Genomic DNA, 13531 nt, shown 5'->3' on the forward strand with positions numbered 1-13531 from the left:
GTAAATGCCACTTTTTCCACTCTAGTTGTTCAGGTTAGAAACTGTGAAGTCATTTTTGACTCTTAGTCTCACACAATCTGTCAGCAAAATCTGTTCACTATACTATTAAAATGTATCCAGATTCTCTCACCTGGTATATTACTTTAGTTTCCTAACCAATCTCTCTGCTTCTACCCTTGCTTCCCCCTGGTCTATGCTCAATACAATTTAAAAGAAATATTCACTTCAGGCCAGGTGCAGTGGCTTATGCCTCTAATCCCAGCACTTTGGGAGGCTGAGGCAGGTGGATCACTTGAGGCGATCACTTGAGGAGTTCAAGACCAGCCTCAGCAACACAGTGAGACTGCCTCTACAAAAAGACAAAAATTATCTCCACTTTTAATGCAATTTCAGTTAAAAAAAAAAAAAAGGAAAACTTACAAAATTAGCTGGGCATGTTAGCACATGCCTGCGGTCCTAGCTACCTGGGAGACTGATGGAAGGACTGCTTGAGCCCAGGAGTTCAAAGCTGCAGTAAGCTATGACTATACTATAGCCTGAGGGACACAGTGAGATTCTATCTCAGGAAAAAAGAGGCTGGGTGCAGTAGCTCACACCTGTAATCTCCTAATACTTTGGGAGGCTGAAGTGGGTGGATCACTTGAGGTCAGGAGTTAAGAGACCAGCCTGACCGACACTGTGAAACTAAGTCTCTACTAACAATACAAAATTAGCCAGGGTTGGTGGTGCATACCAGTACTCCCAGCTACTTAGGAGGCTGAGGACAGAGAATTGCTTGAACCTGGGAGTTGAAGGTTGCAGTGAGTTGAGATCATGCCATTGCAACAAGAGTGAAACTCTGTCAGAAGGAAGGAAGGGAGGGAGGAAAGGAAGGAAGGAAGGAAGAAGGAAGGAAGGAAGGAAGGAAGGGAGAGAGGAAGGAAGGGAGAGAGGAAGGAAGGGAGAGAGGGAGGGAGGGAGGAAGAGAAAGAGAGAGAAAGAGAGAAAGAAGGAAAGGAAGGCAGGTAGTCATTTTTAAAAGGTCAGATCATGCCCACATCAGCGCAAAGGCCTCCAATGCCTTCCCAGCTCAATTAAAAATGTTAGTCCTTTCGGTCACCTACCTGTTCTCCTATTATTACTTCCTTTCTGCCACCTCACGTCATTATTTGTTCTCATTGTGCTCCAGCCACACTAGCCTTCTTGCTATTTCTCACATGTGCGCTCAAGCTCCTGCCCAAGGTCTTTGCACCACTTATCTTCATCAGAATGTTACTTGCCCAGGCAACTACATGGTTTATTCCCTCCCTCTTCATATTTCCTCAATTGTGCCCTTCTGCATTAGGCCTTTTCTAACCACCTTATTTAAAAGTGAACCTTGCCCCTCACATTCTGGCACTCCCCATTCCCCTTCCCAGTTGTTTTTTTCTACACTGCATTTGTCTTCATTTCATTTACTAAGTGTTTTGCATATTGATTTACTATCTTTCCTCAGTAGAATGCAAGCTCTATAACAGTAGGAATTTTTATATATTGTGCTCAACGCTGTATCCTCAATGTCCTGTTACATAAAATGCAATAAACAGATATTTGTTGAGTAAATGCATGGGTGAAATGCAAATATGAGAACCAATGACTGAAAAATGGTCTGTATGGCTGATCTGGAGAGCAGTAATATTGAGTCTGAAAGGGCAGCAGTTGATGTTACGCTCTACAAAGGAATTTTGCCTTTATTTTAAGAGCAGTAGGACACCACTGAATAGTTTTAATCAAGAGAAAATCTGATCAGATCTGCAGTTTCAAAAAATCATTATGGCAGCTATAACAGAAAACTAATGGAGGAGGGCCAGTGGGAATAATCACTACTGTAGTGGTCTTGAGAGATTATGGCAGTTTAAAGAAAAGTGAAGAGAAAAATACATTTGAAGGATATTTTGGGAGATAAGATTGACAGAACTTGGCAATAATTTGGCCATAGAAGTATGAAGGGCAAGAAGAAATAAAGAATAATGTTTAGCTTTCAAATTTGCACAAGTAGATGGATAGTAGTGCCCTTTGCTGAAATAAGGAATACTGAAAAGAATCAGATTCACAGGAAATAACTGCATTTGATTTTAGGTATGTTGAGTGTGAGATGCTTTTGAGACATCCAAGAAGAAATATCCAAGAGATAGATATGTGAAAGCTGAGAGGTGAAGGTGAAGCTGAATGGAGCTATTCATGTGACAGTCATAGGTGTTGACACAGGGTATACATGAGATTATATTTAACTAAGGCATAAAAAGGCACCCAGCCTTAAGAAACAACCCTACTGTCTATGGGCTGGATAGAGGATGATGATCCCAAAAAGGAGATGAAAATACAATGGTTTTGTTTTTTCAAATCACACTAATAAGTTATTCCCTTTTTAAAGTTCGGATTTAAACTATAAGTGTTAGAATGTAACAAGGTTTTTGAAATTAGACCAATTCATCAAAACTATGCATCTATTCAAAATAGCTCACTTACAGAAACGATGTAAATAATTCACAATACCTGTCTCTTTGTAGCTTCAAAGTACATTAATACACAAAAAGCACCCTTCCCTTTCCCCAACTGCCAAGTATATATGATTTGGCTTACTGACGTTTCCTGAAATTACCCTATCTCTCACTCCGGGCCTTAGCATATGCTGTTCTTTTGGTCTTCATTTCCACTGGGATGAAGATTTCCCTGACTCTCCAAGACCGGGCTAAGCGATCTCCTTCTAGTCATCCAGTGATATCATACAGTATTTTAACTGTATGTCTAACCACTGGTTTCTCTTTTTCATTGTATACTCAGCACCTAGCAAGATGAAATTTTTATTATTTAGTGCAACGCAATTCTGCAATGTGAAGAATTAAAATCTACACTTATTATCAGTCCATTGACGGCTGTTCAAACCTCGACTTTTCTCAAGTAATGACTTTTTTTTTTTTTTGAGACGGAGTTTCACTCTTGTTACCCAGGCTGGAGTGCAATGGCGCGATCTCGGCTCACCGCAACCTCCGCCTCCTGGGTTCAGGCAATTCTCCTGCCTCAGCCTCCTGAGTAGCTGGGATTACAGGCACGCACCACCATGCCCAGCTGATTTTTTGTATTTTTAGTAGAGACGGGGCTTCACCATGTTGACCAGGATGGTCTCGATCTCTTGACCTCGTGATCCACCCGCCTCGGCCTCCCAAAGTGCTGGGATTACAGGAAGTAATGACTTTTTAAAAGCAAGCAGTAATTTTAAACAAATGATTGAATCTTTTGAAAAGACTAAGTTTTGGAGACTTTTACGGTTTTGCTTTCCTTTTCATAAGGTATCCTTAAAGCCTGCAAGAATTGTTATCTAGGAAGACTGGGGATTCTTTTCCCTTTAGTCTCGTACAAGATGGATTTGACAACTTGCTTTCAAAGCCCTGCCTGGGATTTCATTTGACTGAGAAAAAAAGGCCCATCCCTAAGCAAAGGCAAACAAAGGTGCAAATGCGCAGAGGTCCCTAATCCACCTCGCGCGTGTCCACAGGAAAGGGCGGAAGCAGAGGCAGCAGCGCAAAGCGCCAGTTTCCACAGCTTCCTTCCTTCTTGGCCTTACTTACGCCGCTCCCTGCGACCTTCGACATCAGGATGCCCAAATCCTTGCCTCACCCACCACACCCCGGGCTTGGGCAGCTGGACTAGTCTTTCCCACGCAAGTCACTGGAAAAAATCCCTAGACTAAGGGAGCTCACCCTAGATGGCTTCGTTTCCAAAATCCCAGAGGAAATGGAGGAGGGAAAAATCCTGTCAGAGGAAAGGTGACAATCCAGCCTATGGTGCTTACCAAGCCGACGCTCTCAATGAGCCCCTGCCACCGCTAACCGTGGGTTCGCGGGCAGTCTCAGGCAACGTCGCGGTGGCCCCTGGGGGTTGTAGTTTCTGTCGTAAACAAAACGCGCCGGCAGCATTAAAACTACACTTCCCACAAGTCAATGCGAAGTCGTCCCAACGACTTAAATCTGGTATTTAGAGTAATAAAGAGGCCGTCACTATTTTTAGGCTGATCTTAAATGTAGACTCAATATTTTTCAAGAGTCCCTCTTTGTCGTGCTTGTCTTGTGTGTGATGAAGTCTCAGTGTACTCGTACGCCTTACTTTTTCCTTCCCCAGGACAGACTCCAAAGGTCCGCCAACGGAAACCGCCCCAGGGCGCAAGCTTAGCGCCTCCGGAGACGCATGCGCCCCGTTCGCAGTCACGCATGCGTAGCGGCCGGGAGCGGTTGGCTGCCGCGCGCCGAGCACTTGGGGTCTGGAGGTAGCCTGCCAGAGGGCGGGGCTTTTTCCAATGGCTTTGCCTCGGCGGGTCGCTTCTGCTTGGGCGGGGAAGAAGGCGCTGGGGCCGGGGCGGCTCCGCGTTTGTACCGGGCGGAGAAAGGGGAGGGGTTGGGGGTGAGGACCCCGTCTCCCCTCCCTGCTCCCGCCCTCTGGGCTGATCCCCACCGACGGGGCTGGGCGAAGGGCGGGCTTTGCGCCTCGGGCCCCGCCGCCCCGCCAGCTCCTCGGCCCAGCCCGGCGCTCGAGAATTGCCCGGCCCACCCAGTGCCCTCTGGCTCGGCGGTGGTGGGCGAGGGCCTAGGGACTGGAGACGTGGCGTCTTCCCGGGGGTCCGGAGTTGGCAGAGCTAGGGACGCTTTTTTTCACCGCCGCCCGCCGAGACAGCGGCTGCCAAAGACTGCCGCGCCCCCAAGGAGCGCCCAAGCCTCCGGCTGCTGCGACCAGTGGGCCAGGGTTCAGCGAACGTTCCCTGCCGGCGCCCGGCCGGCTGCTGAGGCGCAGGGAGGAGCCGCGGAGGGCGGGCACTGGTGTCGGAGGAGGGGCGGGGTGGGAACGCTCGGGAGAACCAGGTGGCCGCTCAGAAGAAAACGCCCCGAATGGCTGGAGGGCGTTCAACTGTTACCAGCCTTTTGGGGCAGAGCACGGATTTGACAGCTCCACAACGTGAGAATATCCGCTGACCCCGCGAGACAGAGGAGAGCTCTTCGCCGAGACTCAGTCCAGAAAAGCCAGCGCTGCAAGGTTGCAACTTTCCAACTTTGTTTTTCCAGAAAGAAGACTGCCCTTTCGTGTAGAAGGAGAGGTTGAGAGGGTGATCTAGCTTGTAGATTGGCTGAAGGCACCAGTGTTTCGAAATGTCACCCAGATGTGTGTTTTTATGACGATTTGATTTCTCTGATTTTATTTTTACATTTTTATTTTAAAAATACAAAGTGTTTTTTTGGGGCATGCTGAAAGGTAACTGAAGACCGCAAAGGAAAAACTATTGTCATGGCTGAAGGAGAGAATGAAGTGAGATGGGATGGACTGTGCAGCAGAGATTCAACTACTAGAGAGACAGCATTGGAAAACATTAGGCAAACCATTTTGAGAAAAACCGAGTATCTTCGTTCGTTGAAAGAAACACCTCTTCGTCCATCAGATAGGCTTTCAAATATTGAGTCCTCGGATGGGTTGAATAAGCTGCTTGCTCATCTGCTTATGCTTTCTAAGAGGTGTCCCTTTAAAGATGTCAGAGAGAAAAGTGAATTTATTCTGAAGAGCATCCAGGTAAGGAAGAACATTTTAAATACAACTATCTCCCTAGTACAGTGAAATTTTACTTGGAATTATTCACGTTGTGTTTGTTTCTATTGGATTGTTATGTGAACTTTTATTATGAGTTCACGCTACATCTTTAGCGTGTTCTGTAAGTAAACAAGTAGTGTTTTTCTTGAGTTTTAGGCAGACACTGCTTTGCTCCTGGAAGAATATGTGAAAGCTACAGTTAATTCCAAGTAAAAAAAATCTTTACTTGGAATTAACTGTAGCTTTCATATATTCTTATATTTCTTTTTACATGTTGCGAAATGTAGCCAGTGTGTTTTTTCATGTTGTCACAGTGTTCTGAGTGGAAAGGCTCACGTTTAAAGGCCTCTAAAATGATAAAGGATATTAAATGTTTCCTAGTCAGCCTGTTCAAGATAAGTGGTGGAACAATTTTCTCTTGTTTTTAAAAACAAAACAAACAAACCAGGATGTGTTCTCTGAATGCAACCTTTCTTTTTTCAAGAAGAGAATTATATAAAATAATAGAAGGCTATCTTAAAAGAAGCAAACATCTTCATGTTGAAAGGGTGGACCCAGGTAGGATGTTTGATAGGAATGCTTTTATGGCACATTACTCAACCAGCTTTCTCTGTGTTTGTCTGAATTGTTTCTTTTTCACATGCGTAACTATTTAAGAGATGAGTGCAGCAGATTAAAAATATTACAGTTTTTCCTCCATTTTGTTTGTAATTTATTCTCTTTTATTACAAGGTGTGTTAAAAGTCTTTTTTTTAAAAAAAAAAAAAAGTTTTTAGATATTGAGAATATTCAGTAACACCTTGTAGTTGCTTGTCGGTCTTTATATTTCTCAATCCGCTTGTGTTGTCCAAAGTCATATATGAGAGGTTTTTAAAATTTAAAATGTACTTGGGTACCTGTGTAAGTTAAGATTGACAGTTTTTGTATACTGGCTTGAATTTAGTTTAAAGCAACAGAAAAATCATATCCACAAAATGAAGACTCTATTTAACATCTTGGAATCTTCTCATTAACACTTTGGAAACAATTGTTACTATTCAGAGTTACCAGAGAGGAGTTAATACACTAGGAAACTGAAATTTACCCTTTGAGACATAAAAAGTTATTTCTCTATCTTCTAGACTGTAGTGACTCTAACAATCATTTTTTTCCATAATGGGGTCATCATTATGCGTGTCAAGTACTGTTGCGCAGCAAAGGGTGGAGTACTGACTATATGATCCATTAGTTTTTATATTTCTATGGGTCATTTTTATAGTTTTTCTGTTCTTTCCTTTGCTGTCAGGATACTTCACTTTGGTCTCTTCCTGACCTTTCATTTTGCTGCTTAATTTACATTAAAATGGAAAACCATATTACCAATTTTGTTGAGTTACGTTGATCCTGCAGCTATAGGCCTTTCAGTTAAAAAAAAAAAAAAAAGAGAGAGAAAAGAACATAAAAAAGAGTTTCATTGAAACTAAAAGTAAGCAGGCTCTGGGAAATATAGTATCAAAGGATTTCAGTATGATATGTAAATGTGTACTGGAGTCAGAGTTGGGCTCAAATTCCACTCCTTTTTTTGTTTTGTTTTGTTTGGTTTGGTTTTTTTCCTTCTTAGTCAAATTCCACTCCTTTACTAATGTCCTTGCCTATAATCTTGGGCAAATTCCTTGAACTTTCTAGCTTGGATGTCCGCATCTATAAAATGGGATTAACAACACAGAGCTATTGTGAGAATCAAGTAAGATGTAAAGTACTCTGGTATACATAGTAGATCCTCCTCTCCTAAAGTAAAATACATAGACTATGAGATATGTATTTCAAGACTCGCTCATCCTACAAAAGGACTCAAGAATTTCCTTTCCTGGGAAGGTTCCCTATAGATTTATACTCTTTTTAAAATCTCTGCATCTATTGTTCAATTATAACAGGCCTTTACTTACATTGTGTTATAAACACATGTTTATGTGTCTGTCTCCCATAGGAAGGCTGCGAGTTCTTAAGAGTATTGGTTGGGACCTGGAAGCTACTAAATAAAGATCAGTGGATGAACAAATTTGTATTTTCCTCTGTTTTCATTAGTAATCTGAATAGATGAAGTTTTCAGTTTAAGGAGTTTCCACCCCCCAGCATCATTCATTAATGCATGCAGTTATGCAACAAATGTTTATTGAACCCCTGCTGAATGTCATTCTGAGAACTGAGGACCAGTGGTGACAATTTTGATATTATACCTAAGGGAAACAGACCATAAGAAGTAAACAAATAAAAAATTTCATTTTAGACATTTTAGATGATAAGGGAAATCTTCCCTGGGGCACTGACAGTTAAGCAGAGACATGATGAATGAATAAATATTATGCATACAAAGGTGAGATTTATGAGGGGACATTCCAGACATAGGGGTATGTATGAAGGCCTCAGGGCAAGGAGAGCAGATGAGTTCTAGGAACTGAAAGTAGTGCGATATGGCTGAGATAGACAGTTTGAGGGGAGTGTGAATAGCTTAAGAGGACATACTCTGGAGTTTGGTAGACCTGGCTCAGATACTGTCATGCGTCACTTAATGATGGGGACATACTCCGAGAAATGCATCGGTAGGTGATATCATATTTGATTGAACATCATAGAGTGTTAGATGGTATAGCCTACTATACACCTAGGATATGTGGTATATAGCCTGTTGTTTCTAGGCTACAAACCTGTATAGCATGTCACTGTACTGAATACATTTTGGCAATTGTAACACAATGGTAAGTATTTGTGTATTTAAACATAGAAAAGGTATGGTAATAATATAGAATTACAATTGAACCTTGAACAACATAGGTTTGAACTGCATGAGTCTACCTATAGGAAGATTTTTTTCAATAGAAGTCACACTAAGTTTGGGTGGGATGGCTCACACTTATAATACCAGCACTTCGGAAGGCTGAAGTGGAAAGATCTCCTGAGGCTAGGAGTTAGAGGCCATCCTGAGCAACATAGCAAGACTCATCTCTACAAAAAATTAAGAAAAGAAAATTAGCTGGGCTCAGTGGAGCACACCTGTAGTCCCAGCTACTCAGGAGGCTGAGGCAGAAAGATCGCTTGAGCCCAAGAGTTTTAGGTTGCAATGAGCTATGATTGTGTCATTGCCCTCCATCCTGTTGACAGCAAGACTCTGTCTCAAACAAACAAAAAACAAACGTTACACTGAGTGTGTCTGCCTCTTCTGCCTCTCCTTCCACCTATTCCATCTCTGGCACCCCTGAGATAACAAGACCAACCCCTCCTCTTGATCCTCCTCCTCAGTGTACTCAAAGTGAAGGCCATAAAAATGAAGACGTTTATGATGATCCACTTCCAGTTAATGAATAGTAAATGTATGATCTCTTCCTTAAGATTTTCTTAATAACATTTTCTTTTCTCCAGCTTATTTTATTGTAAGAATATAGTATATAATACGTATAACATTACAAAATATGTGTTAATTGACTGTTCATATTATCAGTAAGGTTTCCAGTCAACAGTAGGCTATTGTTGGCTAAGTTTGGGGGGAGTCAAAAGTTATACATAGATTTTCAACTGTGTGGAGGGTTGACATTGTAACCCCCTTGTTGTTCAAGGACCAACTGTGTAATCTTATGAGACCACTGTTGCATATGGGGGTCCGTCCTCAGCTGAAATGTTACGCAGTGTGGTACTGTACTTTATTAGCTCTACAACTTTGAATAAGTTACATAATCTTTCCTTGATTCAGTTTCCTCATCTGCAAAATGAACATGATGCTTAGGGTTCCTGCCTTACAACATTGCTGTGAGAATAAATGATGCTTGTAAAGCACAGCATGGTGCCTAGCATATAAGAAATGCTCAGTTAATGTTAGGTATGCATACTGTTACTAGGCAGAAGCCAGATCTCAGAGGGGCTTGTAGGCCATGTTAAGGTTTGTGGACTTTATCATAGAAATAATGGAAGCCACTGGAGGATTTTGATCAAGATAGTGTAGTGATTGATAGTTTGTCAGAAGGATCACTCTAGGAGCAATGTGGAGAATGGATTTCCATGGTCAAAAGTGGATGTGTGACATCAGTTAGGAGGTTGTCCTACTGGCCTATAACAAAAATCATAGTGAACTAGGGTACCAGGTGGGTCAGCAGGAAGTGGAAAAAATTAAAATGGGTTTGGTAGATATCAAGGAGTTAGAAACCACAGGATATAGTATTAAATTGGATTTAGAGGATGAAGAAAATAAAAAAATAAGGATGGCTCCAAAGTTTCTGGATTGAGCTACTTCGTGAATAGTGCAATTGTTTTCTGAGACAAAAAAAGTGTCAGAGGGTCATTTTAGGGGAAAAATGGATGCTGTTTTAACATGTCGAGTTTAAGTTGCCTATGAGATGTCCAAGTAGAAGTAGCTCCTAAATGAATTTCTGCCCCCGATACCACTGTTCTAGTTCCGTCATTGCTGTCTCTCATTTCTTCAGATTAAACTCACCCTCCAGTTGTATTTCTATCTTCCACATGGCTATGGAGCCATTTATCTAAAATAAAAATCTATGTAACTTTACTGCCAAAAACCCTTTGGAATAGAATTGAATCTAAACTTCGTAAAGTCACTTAATACCCAGCATTATCTGGCTTCCACTTACCTCTCCAGCTTCACTGCCTACCATTCTAGCGTCAGCCTCGAATGAGAAAGCAAATATTAATTCAAATGTAGCACTCCATAATGCTTTCTGTTATTCATTAGTAAAGCAGCAAAAGCTGAGGTGCATATGCAGTTTTTGCAGCTGTTCCTGAAGGCCCTTTATTGCTGTAGGTCAGCTCAGAGGACTATAGTTAGCAAGGGAGAAATGGTGACAAGGTGGTAGAATGAATTTAATTCCAAGTAGCTAAACCTGTTTAAAAAAAAAAAAAGGCATATGGGGAGATAGCATCTTTTGTTTACACCCAGTTCTCAATTTATTGATTTCACATCAACAACATGTTTAAATGGATTCACATTTTTGAGAAATATTCTGGGCCAGGCAGGCACTGTACTTGGGATTTAAAGATCAGTAAGAGTTGTTTTCTGCTTTTGAAGAAGGTTTTCTGTTCCCGTCCAAGGCTTTGTTTATACTGGGTTTTTAAAGAAACTTTAAAAAGAATTACACCTTTTGATACTGTTGCTTCTCTAAGCAAAGGAATGGTAGTATTAATACTGGCCCACTTTACTAATATAATCTACTGGTGAACTATAGTCTTGATGATACATATAATTAAGGAAAATGCAAGAGGATGCATGTATCAAAATATTTTAAGGCATATCCAGAATAGCCAAGTACTTTTCCAAGAATGGTCATTTGATCATTTTCATTTCCTTGGTAAGTGGGGTGGAGGAGGCTTTCATTTATTAAAGTGGTTATTACCACCCCCCTGCAGTGCACCCCCCAGAGTAATGAGTAATGAAACTTTCATTGTTGGGTATGGTGCACATTTATAGTTGTTAGAGTTGCAGTTGGAGTTGCAGTATCTAGTTGGTATGCAATTGAGTAATAAATAGATTGAAGATTTAACAATAAGTTTATTATTTCACATAATCAGTCTGGAGGTTGGCAGTTCCAAGCTTGATTGATTCACTGGCTCAACTACATCACTTGTCTGCTTTCTATCTTTTTTCGTCCTCCTTTCCTCAGCATAGCAAATGATGTCTTCATTCCTGCAGCATGCTATTCCAGGCACCATGTGCAGACATGACCATCTGCAACTAAGAAGAAAACAGTTTCTTCCCATGTGCCTCTCTCTATCAAGGAAGAAAAGCTTTCCCATAAACCTTTCAGCAGACTTCCTCTCATTTTCTATTGACTAGGATTGGGTCACATGCCCTTTTCTAAGTCAGCCATTGGTGAGGAAATTGGGCATTTCTATTTTTGCTTTGGACTAATCAGCATTCAGTCCCTGAGGACCAGGAAACCCCTCCATTACTTGAACAGAAAATTTCTTGATGAGGAGAAGCAGGTCAGAAGGCAGTCAGGTCTAATGAGAGGCTTCCATTGAAACTGCATGTGTATATAGATAATATATCACTTGGTCTATTTATAATTTGGATCTGATTAGATTAGAAGCATACTTAATTCATTTATAGTGGGGCTATAAAATATAACAGATTGGAGGCATTCTAGAAGCAGATTTGGTCTTTTTAAATGATTATTTTGTTTTGATTTTTTTTTTTTTTTTTTTTTTGAGACGGAGTTTCGCTCTTGTTACCCAGGCTGGAGTGCAATGGCGAGATCTCGGCTCACCGCAACCTCCGCCTCCTGGGTTCAGGCAATTCTCCTGCCTCAGCCTCCTGAGTAGCTGGGATTACAGGCATGCGCCACCATGCCCAGCTGAATTTTTGTATTTGTAGTAGAGACGGGGTTTCACCATGTTGACCAGGATGGTCTCGATCTCTTGACCTCGTGATCCACCCGCCTCGGCCTCCCAAAGTGCTGGGATTACAGGCTTGAGCCACCGCGCCCGGCCTTGTTTTGATTTTTTTTTAACTGTCATTTAGTCAGAGCCAAAAGTCTAAGGTAGTGCATGTCATTCACTGATGACTCTTAGATATCACAGCAAATATGAGTCCTCTTTCAATATTTGCACTAAACTTCTCTTTTCCATACCACTATTTTCTGGCCTTTCTTATTTTATTGATACTTTGAGAACTCAGTCCTTTTCCCTCAGAAAGCTTTGTGGCTTACTTCTCAGTGCCTCCTCTCATTACTGTCTTTGACCACTTTCTTTTCTTGCTTTTGAGATTCAGAGAATATTCTTTATTCTCAGGTTTTCTATGCTGCTTTGGATAAAGAATGTGAAGAAATTGAAGGCAAATCTTTAACTTTTTTTTTTTAATTGTTTGAATACAGAGCCAATCTTTTTTAACTTTCTGACTTACAGGATGAATCATATCTGTGCTATCTAATCTCAGTGTCTTCTTTATAATATATAAGTACACCCTGTCCTATGTTGTGACTCTTTGGAAAAATCAAAATTAACAACAATGCTGTTATGTTTTCAGATTTCATCTATTTTATTTCCATTACAGTGCCCCCAGTGACCTCTAACATGAAAAAAACTGATTGATTTAAAAAACATTTTTCTAACATGGTTATTTTGTTTACAAACGGTATATAGTATTTTGTACAAAAATGTTAAACACTTGCATATTAAATTTTACTTTGAGGTCATGGGTTGTGCCTGACATCATGAAGGATCCTCTAAAACAATGGCTTAATTAGAATTTTTTTCTCATTTTTAGCACTTTGTCCTTGAAATGCTGTATGTGCAGACCATTCATGAAGTAAAAGAATTAGAAAATATGTGTGCTGTTTTCTTTGTTTAGTTATATTTATTTTTCTTTTGTTTTGATAAGCCATTAGAAATTTGCAAAATAATCTTTTTATCAATTGACTAGATAATAAATGGATAATTCAAACTGCCAACTTAAGAAAGCAGCTGTAGAATCTTGGGTATCATAAAGGATTTTTTTTCCTTGTTGAGACAGAGTATTGCTCCTTGCCCAGCAGTGATGTGATCTCAGCTCACTGCAATCTCCACCTCCCAGGTTCAAACAATTCTCCTGCCTCAGCCTCCCAAGTAGCTAGGATTACAGACATGCACCACATATGGCTAATTTTTGTATTTTTAGTAAAGATGGAGTTTCACCATATTGGTCAGGATGGTCTTGAACTCCAGACCTCAAGTGATCTGCCTGCCTTGGCCTCCCAAAGTGCTGGAATTATGGGCATGAGCCACTGCACCCAGCCTAATAAAGGATTCTTAGTCACTTAAAATTTTAATAAAATGGGCACTACTTAGGGTTATGTATTAATCATGAAGAATTTTCTTATTTAAAAACAGGCAATGTTTATATTGTAGTGAATTAGCGTGGACTGAAAGGAACCATATGTATGAGAAAAATCTTAGAATTTGTGGAAGAACAGAGTTGATGCTG

The 13531-nt window shown here is 40.9% G+C and overlaps 2 protein-coding genes across 6 annotated transcripts in view; one reads left to right on the top strand and one right to left on the bottom strand.

The window, feature by feature from the left end:
• Positions 1 to 4141, bottom strand: part of CEP57L1 (centrosomal protein 57 like 1) — a 45456-nt gene extending 41315 nt beyond the window's left edge. For 2 of the 5 annotated variants that reach the window (XM_032275084.1, XM_032275080.1), the window contains exon 1: positions 3812 to 3895. The gene's annotated coding sequence lies outside the window, so the exon portion shown is untranslated. Of the gene's footprint in view, positions 1 to 3719; positions 3896 to 4122 lie in introns of those variants that run through there. The other 3 variants (XM_032275083.1, XM_032275085.1, XM_032275081.1) reach the window with 3 other exon arrangements.
• A 915-nt stretch (positions 4142 to 5056) lies between these two features.
• The window catches only part of SESN1 (sestrin 1), a 109189-nt gene continuing 100714 nt past the window's right edge, over positions 5057 to 13531 (top strand). The window contains exon 1 of the mRNA XM_032275078.1: positions 5057 to 5571. Coding sequence (XP_032130969.1) covers positions 5293 to 5571 — 279 coding nt within the window. The 5' untranslated portion in view covers positions 5057 to 5292. The remainder of the gene's footprint in view (positions 5572 to 13531) is intronic.

This window comes from Sapajus apella, unplaced genomic scaffold (assembly GCF_009761245.1).
Source record: "Sapajus apella isolate SASKATOON/1434 unplaced genomic scaffold, GSC_monkey_1.0 scaffold6, whole genome shotgun sequence".
In the NCBI taxonomy this organism is placed as follows: domain Eukaryota; kingdom Metazoa; phylum Chordata; class Mammalia; order Primates; family Cebidae; genus Sapajus; species Sapajus apella.